The 18438-nt window shown below is 46.3% G+C and overlaps 1 protein-coding gene across 2 annotated transcripts in view; it reads left to right on the forward strand.

The window, feature by feature from the left end:
* The first annotated feature begins 7518 nt into the window (after positions 1–7518).
* Positions 7519–18438, forward strand: part of Ankle2 (ankyrin repeat and LEM domain-containing protein 2) — a 54901-nt gene continuing 43981 nt past the window's right edge. For both annotated transcript variants that reach the window (XR_010566771.2, XM_065441743.1), the window contains exons 1-7: positions 7519–7675; positions 8070–8323; positions 8937–9101; positions 10243–10409; positions 11060–11248; positions 15985–16107; positions 16942–17008. Coding sequence is in view for 1 of the 2 variants with exons in the window: in XM_065441743.1 (XP_065297815.1) it covers positions 8137–8323; positions 8937–9101; positions 10243–10409; positions 11060–11248; positions 15985–16107; positions 16942–17008 (898 nt within the window). In the remaining variant the exon portion in view is untranslated. The remainder of the gene's footprint in view (positions 7676–8069; positions 8324–8936; positions 9102–10242; positions 10410–11059; positions 11249–15984; positions 16108–16941; positions 17009–18438) is intronic.

The following is an 18438-nucleotide window of genomic DNA, read 5'->3' on the forward strand; positions in this document are numbered from 1 at the left end:
TCTGGCATGCGCTGGTGGCGCTCCATGGCGAGCGTAAGAGCCCCCCTATATACGCTCTTAAAAAGTTTGCACTTTTGGTGTTTATCTTATTGTCCCGGAACGATATCGTCATCTACCCTTGCTGGCGTTTCCTTTCTTAAATAACTCTGCGCTGTGTCCTGTCCCTTAAACTTTGTGGTTGCATGTGTTTGCGCTGTAAACAGTTTTTATGTCAAGTATGCACCAACTCGCCTACACTCTTAAAACTGTTGCACCCTTTGGGGTGTAAATTTGTCGCACAACAATAATCGTCATCTGCCTTGCTTGCGTTTCCTTTCCTGAAAACTCGGCGCTCGCTACTTTCCTGTCGAGAATGCTGCGTCACACTGATAACGCGCATGCCGTTCGTGACTGGGAAGTACCGGGCTCGCCGCGTTAGAGAAAGGAAACGCGGGCAAGACGGATGACGATTGTTGTTGTGGGACAAGATAAGCACCAAAGGGTGTAAATTTTTCTAAGAGTGTAGAAAGAAGTTTTAATGAACTCTGCGCTCGCTACTTTCCTTTCGTTGCTGGAAAGTACCGGGCTCGCAGCGTTAAAGAAAGGAAACGCATCAAGGCAGATGACGATTATCGTTGTGTGGCAAAAGCACTCTTAAAACGGTTGCACCCTTTGGGGTGTATCTTTGTCCCACAACAATAATCGTCATCTGCCTTGCTTGCGTTTCCTTTCCTGAAAACTCGGTGCTCGCTACTTTCCTGTCGAGAATGCTGCGTCACACTGATAAGGCGCATGCCGTTCGTGACTGGAAAGTGCCGGGCTCGCAGCGTTAAAGAAAGGAAACGCGGGCAACACGGATGACGATTATCGTTGTGAGACAAGATACGCCCCAAAGGGTGTAAATTTTTCTAAGAGTGCACTCTTGGAAATATTTACGCCCTTTGGCGCGTATCTTGTCCCACAACGATAATCGTCATCTGTCTTGCCCGTGTTTCCTTTCTTTAACGCTGCGAGCTCGGTAGTTCCCAATCACGAACGGCATGCGCGTTATCAGTGTGACGCAGCTTCCCGAAAGGAAAGTAGCGTGCGCCGAGCTTTCAAGAAAGGAAACTCGGGCAAGACAGATGACGATTATCATCGTGGGACAAGATAAGCCCCAAAGGGTGTAAATATTTCTAAGAGTGTACACCCCAACGGGCGTAAACTTTTTTAGAGTGAAGCTTATTGTTGTGGGACAAATATACACTCCAAAGGATGCAACTGTTTTAAGAGTACAATATTTTTAAAGAAAGCGGAAGGAAATGCAGGAAAGACAGGTGACGATTATTTTTGTGTGGCAAATATACACCCCGAAGGGGGCAACTGAATTTAGAGTGTACACACTCCACCCTTTGGGTTGTATTTCGTCACCAAACAATACCCTCTAAGAACAGTTTACACCCTTTGGCGTGCCTCTTCTGCTACACAATGATAATAGTCATCTGCCTTGATGCGTTTTCCTTTCTTTAACGCTGCGAGCGCGGAACTTTCCAGTAACGAACGGCATGCGCGTTATCAGCATAAAACAGTTTACACCCTTTGGAGTGCCTCTTCTGATAACGCGCGTGCCGTTCGTTACTGGAAAGTTCCGCGCTCGCAGCGTTAAAGAAAGGAAAACGCATCAAGGCAGATGACGATTATCATTGTGTGGCAGAAGGGGCACGCCAAAGGGTGTAAACTGTTCTTAGAGTGTAATCGTCGCATGTCTTGCCCGAATTTCCTTTCTTTCACGCTGCGAGCCCGGTACTTAATTCAGTCACGAACAGCTTGCGCGTTATAAGCTTGACACAGCATTCTCAACAGGAAAGTAGCGAACGCCGAGTTTTCAAGAGAGGAAACGCAAGCAAGGTAGGTGACGACTATTGTTTGAGGACAAGATAAGCCCCAAAGGGTGTAAACTTTTTTTAGAGTGCACACTTTTAAAAAAGTTTACACCCTTAGGGTTGTATTTTGTCCCCTAATAATAACTGTCATCTGTCGGGCCCGCATTTCCTTTTGTGAGTCAGGTCTTCCTACACTCTAAAAAAGGTTTGCAATCTTTGGGGTGTATATCTACCACAACAATAATCGCCATCTGCCTTGACGCGTTTCCTTTCTTTAACGCTGCGAGCCCGGTACTTTCCAGTAACGAACGGCATGCGCGTTATCAGCATGACATAGCATTCCCGACAGGAAAGTAGCGGGCGCGGCGTTTTCAAGAAAGGGAACGCATCAAGGAAGATGACGATTAATCGTTGCGTGGCAGAGATACACTCCAAAGGGTGCAAACTTTTCTTAGAGTGCACTCTTAAAACGGTTGCACCCTTTGGGGTGTATATTTGTCCCACAACAATAATCGTCATCTGCCTTGCTTGCGTTTCCTTTCCTGAAAACTCGGCGCTCGCTACTTTCCTGTCGAGAATGCTGCGTCACACTGATAAGGCGCATGCCGTTCGTGACTGGAAAGTACCGGGCTCGCAGCGTTACAGAAAGGAAACGCGGGCAACACGGATGACGATTATCGTTGAGACAAGATACGCCCCAAAGGGTGTAAATTTTTCTAAGAGTGCACTCTTGGAAATATTTACGCCCTTTGGCGCGTATCTTGTCCCACAACGATAATCGTCATCTGTCTTGCCCGTGTTTCCTTTCTTTAACGCTGCGAGCTCGGTAGTTCCCAATCACGAACGGCATGCGCGTTATCAGTGTGACGCAGCTTCCCGAAAGGAAAGTAGCGTGCGCCGAGCTTTCAAGAAAGGAAACTCGGGCAAGACAGATGACGATTATCATCGTGGGACAAGATAAGCCCCAAAGGGTCTAATTTTTTCTAAGAGTGTGTACACTCTAAAAGCAGTCGCACCCTTTGGGGTGTATATTTGACACAACAGTAAACGTCATCTGTCTTGAGTTTCCTTTCTTGAAAACGCTGCGCGCATTACTTTCCTGTCGAGAATACTCTGTCATACTGATAACGCGCGTGCAGTTCGGGACATGGAAGTATAGACAAGAACGGCACCGAGAGCGGCGCTGCTGCGCCGGCGTTGAGAGCGCCGCATGCGAAGCAAAATTCTATTAGCGGGTGGTACCCCTCTCCCATCTCTCGTTCGCTCCGCCTTGATTGCCTCCTGCACTGCGCGTGTTTGGGCACGTTTCGCACCGCGCGCGGTGTGTGCGCGTGGACATTTCCTTCGAAGGGCGGTGTACAGTCTGTTTCACATTTAGAGGAAAACTCGAAGCGCATTGCATCGCGATGCGGCGAGCGCTTGAGTCAGGCGGCGGCAGCAGCTCGCGCAGATGCTCGAGGGGCGGGATCTTGAACGGCGTCGTCTGCTACGGCGGCGCGCGCTGGCCGCATTGTTGAGAAACGTTCTACTGTCAGGTGCAGAGCGCCGATCACATGGTTACTGCGTGAAATGAGCCGGTATTCTTTGCTAAGCGTTGCGCGACGCCCACTGATACACCTCGAATGTAAGTTCATCGCTGCATGGCAGTCATAGACGACGTACTGATTCCATGCATTCTTGACGGCCCGTTTCTGGAAGGCGACTATATATTGTAACGCGATAGGACGTGGATCCACACTGCTCGTGCTGTGCAAGAACTGCTAGAAGAGCGCGCAGTCACTCTCTTGGAGCGGCCGCCTCAATCCCCGGGCGCCAACATCATTTAAGATGTCTGGGGCTCGTTGAAAGTATCGCTGGCGCAACATCCCCTCTATCAGTCGCCCGAGGATAGGCTTCGATCCACCATCGTCAGCGACTGAGACGTGCAGCGAATGAACACATCCCCGATCAAGTCATTCTACACAGTGCCTTCCAGGATGAGCGCTGTCATCGCTGCCGCTGGGGACATGACGAGATACTAACTGAAGTTCCGAGCGTGACGTGTCCAATTCCCCACCGGCGGGCAGGGTCTGTCTGGTGTAGCGAATGATTGTCGAGAAAAATCACTTTCAGCTCATTGTCTGAACCTAAAACGTTCATTTAATCGTGTCCGTTTGTTTCACCGTGTTCGACTCCCATTGTTGAGTGCTTTGTTTTCCTTTCGAGTCAAACAAAGACTGAGCACGTTGCGCGCACATCTTGGTGCGTTTTCTCGCTGCGCATTACGGTAGCACACACAGTGAAGAAATATACGTGCACACGCTCAGTACTCCGGCCTTTCGAACGAACAAATGAACCATGTTGTCAAAAGAAGTTTGTGGAACTCCATTATCGCCAATGAAGGATCAGAGTATGGCGACGCACAACGTTTAGTAAAGAATATCAGCTCAGTTCCCGCAGTACCGATGAAATCGGTGCACTGCCCCTGACAGTACCACGCTTCCCGAAAATGCGGCCAGCGCGCGCCGCCGTAGCAGACGACGCAGATCACGACACTGCCCTTCAAGCGTGTGCGCCTGCTCGAGCTGCTGCCGCCGCACGACTCCATTGCTTGCCGCATCGCGACGCAATACGTTCCGAGTTTTCCCCTTAGTGTGAAACAAACTGCACACGCTGTATTTGCCTTTAAGAAGATCGGTACGCTTGACGATTATTTTTATGGCTGCAATGCGGCGAAAGGGCAGCGTCTGCTTAACCATGTAAGGGACGCTGAGCAGGTAATTGGAAACGACATCGTATGTGCCGCCGGAAAAATCGTCAGCACATACGATGCGGCACATACATACGGCACCTACGAGCTAAAGTCATTTTTGCAGTTTCTCACATTATGTTTGCTACAAATCCGTGTTGTCTCTGATGGCGACAACGGACTTCTATCGACACTGTGCGGAAATAAACAAGATATATCGCTGCATAGCACAAGTACGACATGCGCACACAACTTTAACTAGTACGTCCTCTACAATATGGAATAGAGGCAGCAATGTAGACAGCTTGGTCATTTTTTAACAGTACTCAAGAGACGGAAGTTGAAAGTATTATTAATCATTCCTGCTTCAGCAATGCCGGCGCGACCAAGACGCGGGTGTGTATATCGTCCAGTAACCCGATCGATCGGTGCAGTGGTGAAGCGGGAATGAACTCCGGTCATGTTCAATGCATCATGCACATATTCAATTTCTCGGCACGCGTGAACTTCGGCCACTGCTAGCGCATACAACAGACGTGGTTTCCATTCTTAGACAGCGCACACACAAACGAAACACGAGAAAGAAGACAGGACAAGCGCTCGTTGAACTTAAAATTTTTATATGAATAAAAGGATTATGTACCGAGTAATTACTAATTTCACGTGGGTTACATATAGAAACCGTCATACACTCAGAAGTGATCAATGAACGAGCTCGCTTCGTTTGCCAGATGTCTACTTCACTCGGCGCACCGCAGTAATCCATGTCTGTCGTCTGCTTCTTTCGTACCACTTTCTTGTGAATCGGCAGAATTTCACTGGTGGCATCAACCTTTTCATGTTTACATTGCTGTCGTGACAGTTAACAACACAATAATAATTTCCGGTCATCCGAAGAGGCGCCGTCGCAAACAAGAGACGTTTCGCGCGCAGCGCGAACTGAACGCGGGCGCGACCGTGGAGGGAAGCGGCGACGGAAACCTACACCCGTTGGAGATGAAATCGCGCCGCCAGAGGAGAAACGAGCGCTGGCGTCTAGGATGAAACTTGGCGTGCGGTCGTCTATACCGGGCTCGCAGCGTTAAAGAATGGAAATGCGGGCAAGGCAGACGACAATTATCGTTCACTCTAAAAAACGTTTACACCCTTTGGGGTGTATATTTAACGCAACGCCACAAACAATAATCGTCATCTGACTTGCTTGCCTTTCCTTTCTTGAAAACGCCGCGCATGCTACTTTCCTGTCGAGAATGCTGCGTCACACTGATAACGCGCATGCCGTTCGTGGCTGGAAAGTACCGGGCTCGCAGCGTTAAAGAACACCCACAACAATAATCGTCATCCGTGTTTCCCGCGTTTCCTTTCTTTAACGCTGCGAGCGCGGTACTACCCATTCACGAACGGCATGCGCGTTGTCAGTGTGACGCAGCATTCTCGACAGGAAAGTAGCGAGCGCCGAGTTTTCAGGAAAGGAAACGCAAGCAAGGCAGATGACGATTATTGTTGTGGGACAAATATACACCCCAAAGGGTGCAACCGTTTTAAGAGTGAAAGGAAACGCGGGCAGCACGGATGACGATTATTGTTGTGGGACAAGATACGCCCCAAAGGGTGTAAATTTTTCTAAGAGCGAGTGCACTCTTAAAACGGTTGCACCCTTTGGGGTGTATATTTGTCCCACAACAATAATCGTCATCTGCCTTACTTGCGTTTTCTTCACTGAAAACTGGGCGCCCGCAACTTTCCTGTCGAGAATGCTGCGTCACACTGATAAGGCGCATGCCGTTCGTGACTGAAAAGTACAGGGCTCGCAGCGTTTGCCGCTGAGAACACCGATAAACATGTACAGTGCGATGCAACTCGAGAAATAATATTCCAAGAATTTAGAAGAAAAGGAAAGTATGTGTCGAAGTCTCTACAATGAAATTATTTTTGAACAGCTCTGATAGCACCCACGCAACAATGGTTGCTTGAATACTGTCAAATGCTCATATTCTGCGGTCTAAAGCTCATGGAACGGTGCGAAAACGCGCACGCGGCGAAAGCGAAACAGTGCGCGGACAAGCATGCAGACGCGCAGTCGGTTGCTGCGAATCTGTGCAATCGCTGCATTGAGGCTTCATTCTATTACGCGCCATTTATTATACAAACACTATAAGAACACATTTCACATAGTTTGCTCTCAGCGTTTACCTACCTTTCACGCAAAAAGCCGGTTCGGGTGACTCCATCGCGGCGACCGCGCGCAGTGGCGTTCACTGTACGTATTCGGTAAAGGAATAGCGTCTGTAAACGATTCTGTACTTTCAGTTTGCCTAAGGTTATTATTTAGACAGTTAAAAAACTTCTCTCGTTACGAAAGTACTTACAGAAATGTCCGGGAGAGCTCACGCCTGGTGTTTTCAGTGAGCGCAGACAGCAAAACCTATGAGGAGCGCGCCGCGTGATCCCTCATACTACGCCAGCGAGGCGCTTCCGATAGGTGGCGACTCTGTAACTCCTCGCCGCCAATAGTGCGTTCATGGACGACGAGCAAGCGTCTACTACACCATTTACTACACGGTGGTCTACTATGTCGTCTGCTTAGCACGCTACATATATGGTACTATACAGTTATGGAGGGCTGTATTTAGTTCTGCTTTTCCCAGGCATCGTAACACTAGTGAAGTCAAAGTTACTTTATGATGCATTATTTGTTGGCGCACCCATGGAATGTCATTTAGTTCTTTGGCCGCATTGGCCGAGTGCCTATAGCCCAACTCGCGGCAACCTTAGCGGCACCACGCCGCCAGCGCCGCTTCACTTAACTGCCTTTTCGGTCTACACATAGTAACGTCAAACTAGCTGGCATTTGTTAAAGCAGTGTTTGGGTTTAAATGTGCTACAAAAATTAGATATTGTCGAAGTAGCTTGCCTTAAGTGAACTTTTTTAAAAACATGCTACAATACGGCCAGGCTTCAACAGCAATGCATACTGCCATATTTAATGTTGTGTTGTGAGTGTGCTATGCAAGCCGTGCTCTATTCAAGACAAATTCTACGATTGACCCGGATAATCGTGGAGGGCTTGCTGTTGACCTGTCCTTGCATGTAATGCCTACCACAGGTACACTACGATTCATTTCTTCACTTCACTTTCGTAAACCTTAGCCTTGACCGCGCTCGTGTGGGCATTCTCTTGTTTTGAACCAGCTTCGCTAGACAGGTTTTTCTAGCTGCCACTGCCGACCGTTGCATTGCTCGAAACAAACCTACACAATTTGCTTTTGCGTGTAATTGGAAACATCTAGTGGCGTGACAGCTCCTTCATTTATGCCAGCCAGACGTGTTTTGTGTGAAGGGAAGTTTGTTTTAGGCGACTGAAGGACGTTGCTTCTGCCGTTTCACTCAAAAGCAAAAGTACAGTGATCATTTCATATTTCTTTTAAGTTGCGACGCCGTGCTAATTGTTCAATGCTGTGGTTTTGACGCATGACAACTGCACCTGTGGCCTGGTACAGACTACATGTCACTTTCGCGGAGGGCGGCGATGTCATAGAAGTTGTACGGTTGTACTTCGTGCCCGCGATGGTATTCGCAATGGGCACTACCAAAGAAGACGAAGCCGAAGGCAGTTTGACTGCGGATGGCACTGCCACCGTCGCCCCTCTTTCGTCCGACACCGCATCCAAGCTGTCGTCGAGGGATGCGGCCGCGCCGGTGGCGTACTACGGCGTAGCCCTGGGCGCCGGCATGACTCCCTGCGATGACGATGGTAAGTGTAAAGGCGCGCCCTTCTGTTTATTCGTGAGGAGTGGATCCGGCAGGTGTGCGGTCTAGAATACTGTCCCGCGTCCCTAGTACCAGTCTTCTGGCGTTCGCCGGACAGTCCGGCCTCGTACACCGTTAGCAAACATTGCTCGTCGCAGCCTGCCTTCCATTTTCCCTCCCGCATATGTCTCAAAGATATCCCTTGAAAAATATCTTGAAAGGAAGCTAGCTTTCTTTACTTTATCTTTTCTGGCGGCGCGAAAATGTGCTGCGCCACCAAGTCGGATCAGTGTGCTAAGTTACTAAACGCACGTCTTTTTCTTTCATTACGAGGGATTAAAATAAATTCAAGCAGTTGTGCTGTGACGATCAATTTTCTCTTGTGCGGAGTTGCCCTTCCCGCGTATGTCTAAACGATATCCCTTGAAAAATAACTTGAGAAGCTAGCTTTCTTTATTTTATCTTTTCTGGCGGCGCGAAGTTGTGCTGCGCCAGCTAGTCGGATCAGTGTGCTAAGTTACTAAACGCACGTCTTTATGTTGCTTTCATTACGAGGAATTTAAAAAAAAAATGTCAAGCAGTTGGGCTCTGACAATCAATTTCCTTCTTTTGTGCAGAGTTGCCCTTGGTTTTTGTTGACCGCACCCTGGCATTACGCTGTGTCAAGAAGTACCGGGGAGCTCGGTTTAAGGCATTTAGCTCCAGGGAGGAAGCTGCAGCATTTAGCGTTCAGCCAGCAGTGACAGCCGTGGAAAGCACAGACGCACCTGACTCCACAACAGGTAGGTAGCCAGGGGGTCTGTTTATGAAATTCGAGAAAGGCAACGTGGATGCAATCTGGCTTGTTTCTCCCTTTTATGTTGTGCTGTACCAGTTTTAGAAAAAAGAAAAGTTGTCATGGATCCTAAAGCATTGTGAAGGTACAGAGAAATCCTGTACATGTTCCTTAGAATGTTTTACAGTTTGAGGAAACTTCTTTCCTTGTCAGCACACTTGGAGCAACAGTCCAGGAAAGGTGTTGTTCCCAGTTCTATTTCCAGGCCTGCGCAGTTACAATATTTGAGGAAGCTGTGTGCATTTCTTGACACCAAGAATCCCTCTAAAGGGAATGGGGGGGGAGGGGCTTTGGATTGACCCCCAGTATTTCCCCCTGCACCTTCAACAAGAATTCAGAATCATGTCGCACTCCCCCCCCCCCCCCCTCTTCCCAAAACAGAAAAATCCTGGTGCAGTCCCTTTTTAGCTTTTCCTACTATTGAGTTGACAGTTTTTCCTTTTCGTGAAACTTCCTCTGCCTTGTAAATTTCCACAACACTTATGTGCTTTTTCAAGATGGACACGCACACACACACACACACGGACGTACACACGTGCATGTACACACGCACACACACATGCGTGCACCATAAAATGGCAGGCAACAAATTTGCCCAACTAACGGCATACTGGTCATTGTTAAAATGAAGGTCACAGTGCTATGTGCACTGTGGATTCTTGTCCCTTGTGAATGGTTTCATCACGAGAGCCATGTCTACATTTTCTATGCTGCGATACAAAAAAACAGTGCTTGTACATAATGTCTTAGAAATTACTATATCACCATTGGTTGGGCTAACTGCCTCGCAGGAAAGCTAGCTTTACAATTATGAAAGGTGCCCATTCAGTTTCCCTCCTTCCACCCACCCCTTGTTTTCATGAATACTTTGACCCGTATCCTAACTTCCCTCATGAGGGTGAGCCTTCCCAATGCTGTCTGTGCATGCCTGTTGAAAAATCATGGCAGAAATTGCATGTAGAACATGCAGATGAAACAGAAGATTCGGGAGCTCTTCTGTGTGCTCTGTTTACTTTCTGCCATGAAGGCCTACTGATTGCCCCAGTTTTCTGCCATATGGAGATGTGCTTTTCTTCTGCTTCTTTCAGTGGCACTTGTTGGAGAGAAGAGCAGCAACTACAGAGCTCCAAAAAGCCAAGACCTTGTTCAGCTCCGCAAAGCCATTGAAGCTGGAGATGCCAACTTCTTCAGACAAAACGTCTGGTCCAATCCTCGCTACCTTGTTGGAAGCGGCGACACTCCGACCATCCTGCAGGTGCTCCTTTTCTTTCACGTGCATCTGATACAATTTAGCTATCTATAGGAATAGGGAGGTGTCTGTTTCGGCACCTACCCAGTGGCACATACCCATTCTGGGGGACTGGCCAAGAATTTTCGCATACCCAGTGCTACGTGCCCAGTTGCACTTTTTTAGTGTCCAAGTTGTATGATAGGCAAGACAGCTGCAGCTAGCACCCACACAGTGGGAAAAAGACTAAGAAAGGTATGCTTTAAAAATATGATCTCTGGGTGAACCATTGGTATGGCAGTGAAGTGAAGTGGAAGTGCTTTCTTACACTGTATAGCATCAGCACACGAAAGCAGGCAAATGCTTGTTGCTGGCAATGCAACTGCATTACCGGCAGTTCGCTATTATTTTTATGGCATGCTCACTGCCATGCTCACTGCTGTGGCACTGTAGTACCTTTGCTACAGTGCCACAGCAGTGAGCATGGCGTTCTCTTTATGGCATGGCGCACTCTTTATGTCTGTTAAATGTGGGCTTAGGCATCACAGGAAGATTCGCTGCCCACCCCCTTCATGATTACATCCTGTCCACAATTGCCCCTTGAAAATGATCTGGACTTCTTTATGCAGTCAATTTAGTGCAGATGTTCATCTGCTGGAATGAATGCATTTATGCAGGAAGGATACCGGTACAATGCCCTGCACGTTGCCTGTGCCAAGCGGCAGCCTGCACTGGTGCAGTTGCTGCTGGACACTCTGCAGGATGCACACTTTCTCGAGCTGCTCTACCCCGATGACAGCATCGATGTGAGGAATCGGCGCAAGGTGTTTCTCCTTGACCTGTACCTGAACACGCCAGACAAAGGGGTGAGACGGCGCTTTTCTTCTACAGCCGTTGTTTCTGTATTCTTTTGAACACACAGCGTTGTTTATGGCATGAACTGCAATGGCCTATCTGGCTCATACTTTACAATGAAAAACGTATAGTATGTATAGGGCAACTGGCAATGAGATTTCACTTTTGCTAAATTGGTTATAAATGAGAACCATATACCACTGAAGTAATTTCGACAAAGACCCAAGCCTCGTAATCGTATAATTTTCTTATTACCAGCCTCTAAGTGGCTATGACCCAAGTTTCAGCTCGTCGCCACTGGGATTTTTCATCATGCTGAGGGCAATTGTGGCCACTGCATAACCTCAAGGGCCATGCCAAGAAGCTGCCTATTCTGTCGTACACCACTTTCAGCTTGAAGCTACACATTTCGACAGAATTACCTGTCTGGTTGGGAAATTGATTAGGACTTTCAGAAATGTCGAAATGTTTAGCTTCAAGTCTATACATGCAGACTTCGGACTAGAGGCCCTGCAACTTGCAAAGAACTATATAAAACCTATGAAAAGAATATCCGTCTTCAAGACTCGCCCAAACTTCACCCAGAAATGCAAAGACAAAAACATCGTGCCACAAAATCTCCAGCTACGCCAACCGATCAACACACCAGAAGGCCAATACATCATTAACAAGGTCCAGCAAAGATTGGCGACAGTGCAAGTACACGAGTGCCACACAGTGATTTGGAAGAAAGAAGTTGACAGGTTTTTAAGCCAGAAGACAGCTTGTACACCAGGTACCCCATCTCTTTTCGTCAATTGATTCGTTTGCAAAGGCCATCGCGTCCTCAGAGGAAATGAAACACCATGAAATGCAGAAGATAATGTCTTCCCTAATCAACGAAACCGAGAAATTGGGAGTGTTAAACAAACGCACAGTAACCAGTTTATCATCGAGGAAGCTCATGACTGAAGAAACTTCAATCCTGGCAAAAGGTCACAAATTCAATGTTACCTCAGATAACCCATCCCTCCCCAAGATGATCGCTGTCCTAGAGAGTGGCATCCAGCAACTGGACCCCAAAGTGTGGGAACAGGTCAGGCTGAAAGCAATCATCATAATAAGGTCCAATAACAACCGCAGAAGGGAACGAAACTTGTATTCTGATGAAATAAGAGCATTGAGAATACTGAAAGATACAAGCATTGTAGTCCTACGGGCACACAAGGGGAACTCAACCGTTGTTTTGAACGTACAGGACTACGAGGAAAAGGCGTCCACCCTACTTAACAGCTAAGGCTACGAGAAACTAAAGAATGACTCTACCATGAGAACCCAATCAGTGCTGAATAAGACACTGGTTGAAATATTCCCCAGCCACCTAAATTCTCGAAATCTCAATCTAAAATTAATGTGTAGGAACGGATCCACCCCAGCTTTTTGCGACTTGCCAAAACTCCATAAACCTGGAATCCCCTTATGACCAATCATAGACACTTCGTGTTCCCCACTGCAATCACTATCCATATATTTGCACCAGGTTATATCGCCATTTACTGGAAGGACAGCATCTCACATGTGCGACTCTGAGAATTTCGTCAAACTCGCATCAAAGGTTTGTATCGAAGATGGTGTATGCCTAGTCTCTTTTGATGTGGTCTCTCTGTTTACCAGAGTACCCATTAAGTTGGCTATTTCCCCAACTGGGGGTGCCCTGGAATGCGACGATACACTCAATGAAAGAACCCCCTTCAGTGTAGACGAGATCTGCCGCCTTCTTGAGCTGTGCTTGTCCAGTACCTACTTCACCTTCCAAGGCAGCTACTACAGGCAGGTTAAAGGAACTCCCATGGGAGCCTCAATTTCCGTTGCCATGGCTAATTTGACTGTGGAGAATATAGAGGAAAATCTGAGTACCTTTTCTCTGAAACCAAATGTTTTCCTCAGGTGTGTGGATGATTGTTTCTGCATCGTGGAGACAGGGCAAGCTGAAAACCTGCAGAGACACTTAAATTCCATAGACCCAGATATACAGTTCACATATGAGCGCGAACAGAACGGATTGCTCCCATTTTTAGAGGTACAAGTTACACGAACAGACAGCATTCTAAAATTTTCAGTCTACCAAAAATAAGCCCACACAGGCCGCTACCTTTACTTCGTATCCAACCATCCGGCAAACCACAAGGCATCTGTTGTAAATTCCTTATTCAAAAGAGCTGAAACTCATTGCTCTTTGGAATTGGATCAAAAGAAAGTAAAGAGAATGGTTCTCAACAAACTGAAATGGCTACACAGAGGACCTCATCCGAAAAACAACCCGGCAACTGAAAAGAAGAGAGAAACTCTGGACTTTCAACCATTGACTTCTCCCCTACCCCAGAAACGAGTGTCCATCCCACACATCAAAGGTACCAGTGAAGCTCTCAGCCGAATACTGAAAAATGAAGCCCTCAAAGTTGCACACAAACTGATAAAACACTCAATATTCTCCCTAAACCAGAAAATCGTCCACCAAAACAAAAATCTCAAGGCGTCGTCTACAAGATCAGCAGTGCTGACTGTCCGGCGTCCTACATCAGGGAAACCAAAAATCGAAAAGAAAGAATCTGACAATACGAGAATGACGTCGGAACATTCAACCGAATACACAGTGCAGTCGCCGAACATTCTGAAGATGCTGACCACAAAATTGCTTTCTAAGAAACCCAAATCTTCCAAACGGAGACAAACTCGTGGAAAAGGCTACTACTGGAGTCATGGCACATTCAGAATACGGGGGGTAACATAAACCATGTGAAGGGCAACCTACTGTCTGTGTACATCCATGACCTTGGCGACATGACTTAAAGAAAGAAAAAACGCCCAGCCAAGTAGATCGCCGCACGAGGTCACCAACACCAAAACGTCTGCACTCCCCCATGTTCCCCACCTCCCGTCAACGGCACTGTCGCGTGTTGAGCTCCCCTAGCGTCGGTCATCTGAGCCAACCAGCACCGCTGCAGACATCCCCACTTTCGTCCCCCCTTCCCGTCTGTCAAGTGTCTCCCCACCTTCCACACTCTCCCCTCCTTTTTACAAAGGACCCTTTAAGAGCTACACACCACCACCCCCGAAAAATACTCCCTGAAGAAGGAGCCGAATGGGCTCCAAAAAGTCGGGCAAATGAAGTTCACTTATTTGGTTGGAGTCAGTCTGAAAGTCCTAGCCGCTTTCAGTAAGCTGTAATGGCAGTGTTACTTTATTTGTGTGTGTTCTACTTCTCACTCTCTCTCTTTCTCTCACGAACACTTTTATTTTGCAGTTTCAATGTCAAGAACAGCAATTTTTGTGAGCTTTTTGTGACTATTCAAATTGTACTTAAAATGTGAAATTTTTCTCTGAGGCTACTCTGTCTACTATTTTAAACTGGGCTTTTTACGTTGTCAAAAACTTCGTTGCAGTTCGCTTTTTCAATTGTCTAGGCTGGCACAATATGTGCTTTTGTGAAACTATGCTGCTACTACCTGTATCAAGGTCGCGCAAGCAGCATCGGAATTAGTGTGACCTTGATCAACATAGGTTATAGTAAATAGTAAACGAAGTAATTTGTATGAAAAACTGGGGACACTGCCAGCCATTATCCTTGCAGGGTCGGCATCACTGTAGTGACAGTGGTGATGCCAACCCTGCAAGGATAACAGATAAACAAGTGACTATTAGTCACTTGTTTGAATTTTGGCAATTGATAATGTAGTAAACATTTTAGCTGGAGTGAGCTGGAATTCTCGCTAGAGTGCAGTAATGTGATGTCATGGTCATCTGAACACACGAATGTTCTGCTTTAGCATTAAAACCAAGTATGCATTATAGCCAAGTTTGCATTATAGCATTATAGCCAGTTTCTGGAAAATCGGTTCTAGTGCTGTGAAAGTCCACAAAGTTGAGGGACGTTCACAAAAAAGAAAATTATCCTCCACCTGACTGCAGCAGCAAGCCACAAAGGAAACTCATACCACTTGGTCAGGAAAAAAGCTTTGCAGTTGAAGAAAAATTTTCCTGTTGATCACACCCAGGACCAACACTTTTCTGAGATGGTTGTTTTACCGTCTGAGCTAACCAGGGGGCTGGTAGATTGGAGAGTGAGGCCGAATTAATCGTCAACTTGAAGCACAGGGACTCTGCCAGAAAGTTACCATGATTTGGTTATGTAGTGCAAAATTTTCATAAAACTCATTCCTTCTCTGGGGGAATGATCATTGTCCTTTTAATGAATCCTCGTTTTTGTCAGCTTTCATAGAACTGATTGGCCGTACATTATCCGTGAGCTTCGAGTTTCAAAGTTTTTGCAACTCTTGTTCTTGTCTCTCCTGGTTGGTCTTGCAACAGTTTCAGACAAACATTTGTCTCAGCATCAACTTCAAAGTCTCTCTACTCCTGTTCTAGATAGGCAGAGCATTGTGGGTCTTTTTGGATTCCTTGAATCGTGCAGAAGCCACTGATGCCCTGTTTAGTGAAATGTGACAAACAAGTTTTTCGAAAGATTCTTTAGAAAGTAAGCAAACTAACATAAAATTACTACCAAATGAGACAAACGAAAATGGACCTGGTATTCAAGGTAAGCACATAAAATTGCATGCCTGCAAGTTTTCAGTACCGTAACTCAAAGAATAAAGATTTCTTATTAAGAATAAAGACCTAAATCTTCCCGTCATAGAGTTCACTGTCCTCCAAGAGTTACCATAAGAATCTATAGGGTGAGTCTAACTAATAGCTCTTTCTGTTTCAGCGTTGTGAGACACCGCTTCACTTTGCCAGCAAGTTCGGCTGTTATGAAGCAGTCGAGCTCCTTGTAGCATTGCCAGAGTGTGATCGAAACAGGCTCAATAAGGAAGGACAAACGCCACGCCAGGTCGGTACTGCTAAACTGTACACTTTAGAAGTTCACCATTAAAGTAATAAACTGTAGACATTTGGTAGCACTTTATAGAACAACTCTTGCAATGTATTTACATTAGAGTATTTGTAGGTAAGTGTCATGGGGTTACACTAATTTCTTGGTCGACTTGCGTGACTTCCACCCAGCCCTGTCCCTAAAATTGATCTTTTTTTCCCTTTTTTACTCATAATGCTAAGAAAGGAGACTTATGGACACTAGAGAGCTGGAGACTGCTCTTATTCACATGTGTAAAAAAATATATTTAAAAAAAATGACACAAAGGACACGCTCTTTGCATGCAGTGCATTGAGCCTCTTGTTGGTATTCGTTGCATGTTTCAAGCTCAACAACTGCCAATCACTGTGACAATTCCAAAATGTGCTACATTCATCATGGCAAGTTTACTACTACCTGAAATGATGGGCCACATTTTGGCAATGATGCTACAACATTGAGCAAGATAAATCTGGTACTGTGAGTACATCATGTGTAGGGGCAGAGATGTAACATTGATGTTAACATTATCATAAAAAAAAGATTTCAAGCACTTTCTGCAATTGTCTCATTGACACTTTTCAAGTTGATTAAATAATTAGGACAAATTATGTAATTAGGTAGAACGAAAAAATAATGTTGGCATCTTCAAGCGACGGTAAATGTTACCTTGGTTCTGTCCAGCTATGGGGCATTCACATATTTTTAAACTCTGGCTAAAGCTAACTGGGACACCCTGTATATCCAATTCATGTTCTTCAGGTTCCTTTCTTGAATTTGACTTTGTCTGCTAATCTGTTCTGCATGTTCCAGATTATTTGTGACCGGCTGCCATCTGCAACTGCAGACTTGAAGAAGAGGATGGACTCATTGTTTGAAGGCAAGCTTACGCTCACTTGACAGTTTTTGTGCGTTTACCATTCTGGCACCTTCTGGACAGCTCCAAATGCAGCATTGAATAATTCTATGAACAGGCTCAGTGTTTCATTCTGCTTGCTCTGTTTGAGATTTGAGCTCAGTCCAGATGTTACACCGTCGAAATATTGAGTCCAACTGCTTTCATAGGGGCCATATTCTCGACCAATCACTCTTGGCAAGATAACTCACTTCACATTGTCTAAACCAGTCCTAGAGAATGTGACGATAGCCATAAATGTATCTCCCATCAGCTTTCTTTCAATGGGCCCCTCACCAAGCGCAATTGCGCATTTTATTTACACATTAGCAGTTGCGAGTGCTGTCTAAGGAGCATCCCACTTCAATAATTTTTCAAGCTTCTGCATAGCACTGCGAAATCTGGCAACCATAACTACCACTGTAAAATGTGCCAGGCATAAGAGACAGACCAATTTGTGAAGGGGAACCAGCACAACATGATGTTTCAGCATATACAACAGCCTATCAAACGTGGGTCTGTTCTTATGAATGGGCTCATCTGCACTGGTGCATGAAGTCCCACCTCCTCTCTTGTCCCTGTTATTTCATTTGCTGCCACTTCCAATTGCACAGCCTGCAAGCCCAATCTTGTACTCTCGTGGCAAGGCTTCAGTGCTGTCATCTCAGCCAGAGTTTGTGTGAAACGAACATAAAAGCAGAAAATTTGCCTTTGGTTGTGCTTTCCTCTGCTAATGACTTGTGATTTTCTACAGAACAAACAGTAGAATGGCAAGTTGGGCTAGTTGGTGGTTGTTCATCTGGTATAAAGGGGTTATTGCATTAGAAACACACAGACAACAGGCGTTGAAGTAGACAGGACGTGCGCAGTCCCCTGCACGCATCCTGTGCACTTCTTCTGTTGTCTGTGTGTTTTTGCGCAATACCTCCTTTCTACAAGATGAATAGCGCAAAGAGTTGCATAATTGAGGTCTGGAACCCTGTTCTGATGCCTTTAGTACCTCTTTAGTCAGCTTCTCTTGCAGTGACTCACTGTGTCATTCTGCTTCTAGTCGTGAGGTTGTGGGTATGATTCCCAGCCATGGAGGCTGCATTTCGATGAAGGCAAGGTGCGAAATTGCTTTTGTATAGTAGAACCTAGTCTTTCAATGGACCACGGAAAAAGGATTGGAAAACTTCTGTAAGGAATGCTGCAAATCACCACAGCAACGTCAGAAAAAACTCAATAGCTGGCAGCGCAGTTAATAGTCGTCTTGGCACATGTACTGCAACCGGGAACAGCACGGGCACAGATGTGTAGTTAAGGGACACATACAATTTTGCATGGCAGTGGCCGCTTTCCACTGCAATATTTTGCTTATGCTTCACTGCATGACATGGCTTTATTGCAGCAAAGCTGATGAAAGATAACCGCCC

Source organism: Dermacentor albipictus, chromosome 3, assembly GCF_038994185.2.
Source record: "Dermacentor albipictus isolate Rhodes 1998 colony chromosome 3, USDA_Dalb.pri_finalv2, whole genome shotgun sequence".
In the NCBI taxonomy this organism is placed as follows: Eukaryota; Metazoa; Arthropoda; class Arachnida; order Ixodida; family Ixodidae; genus Dermacentor; species Dermacentor albipictus.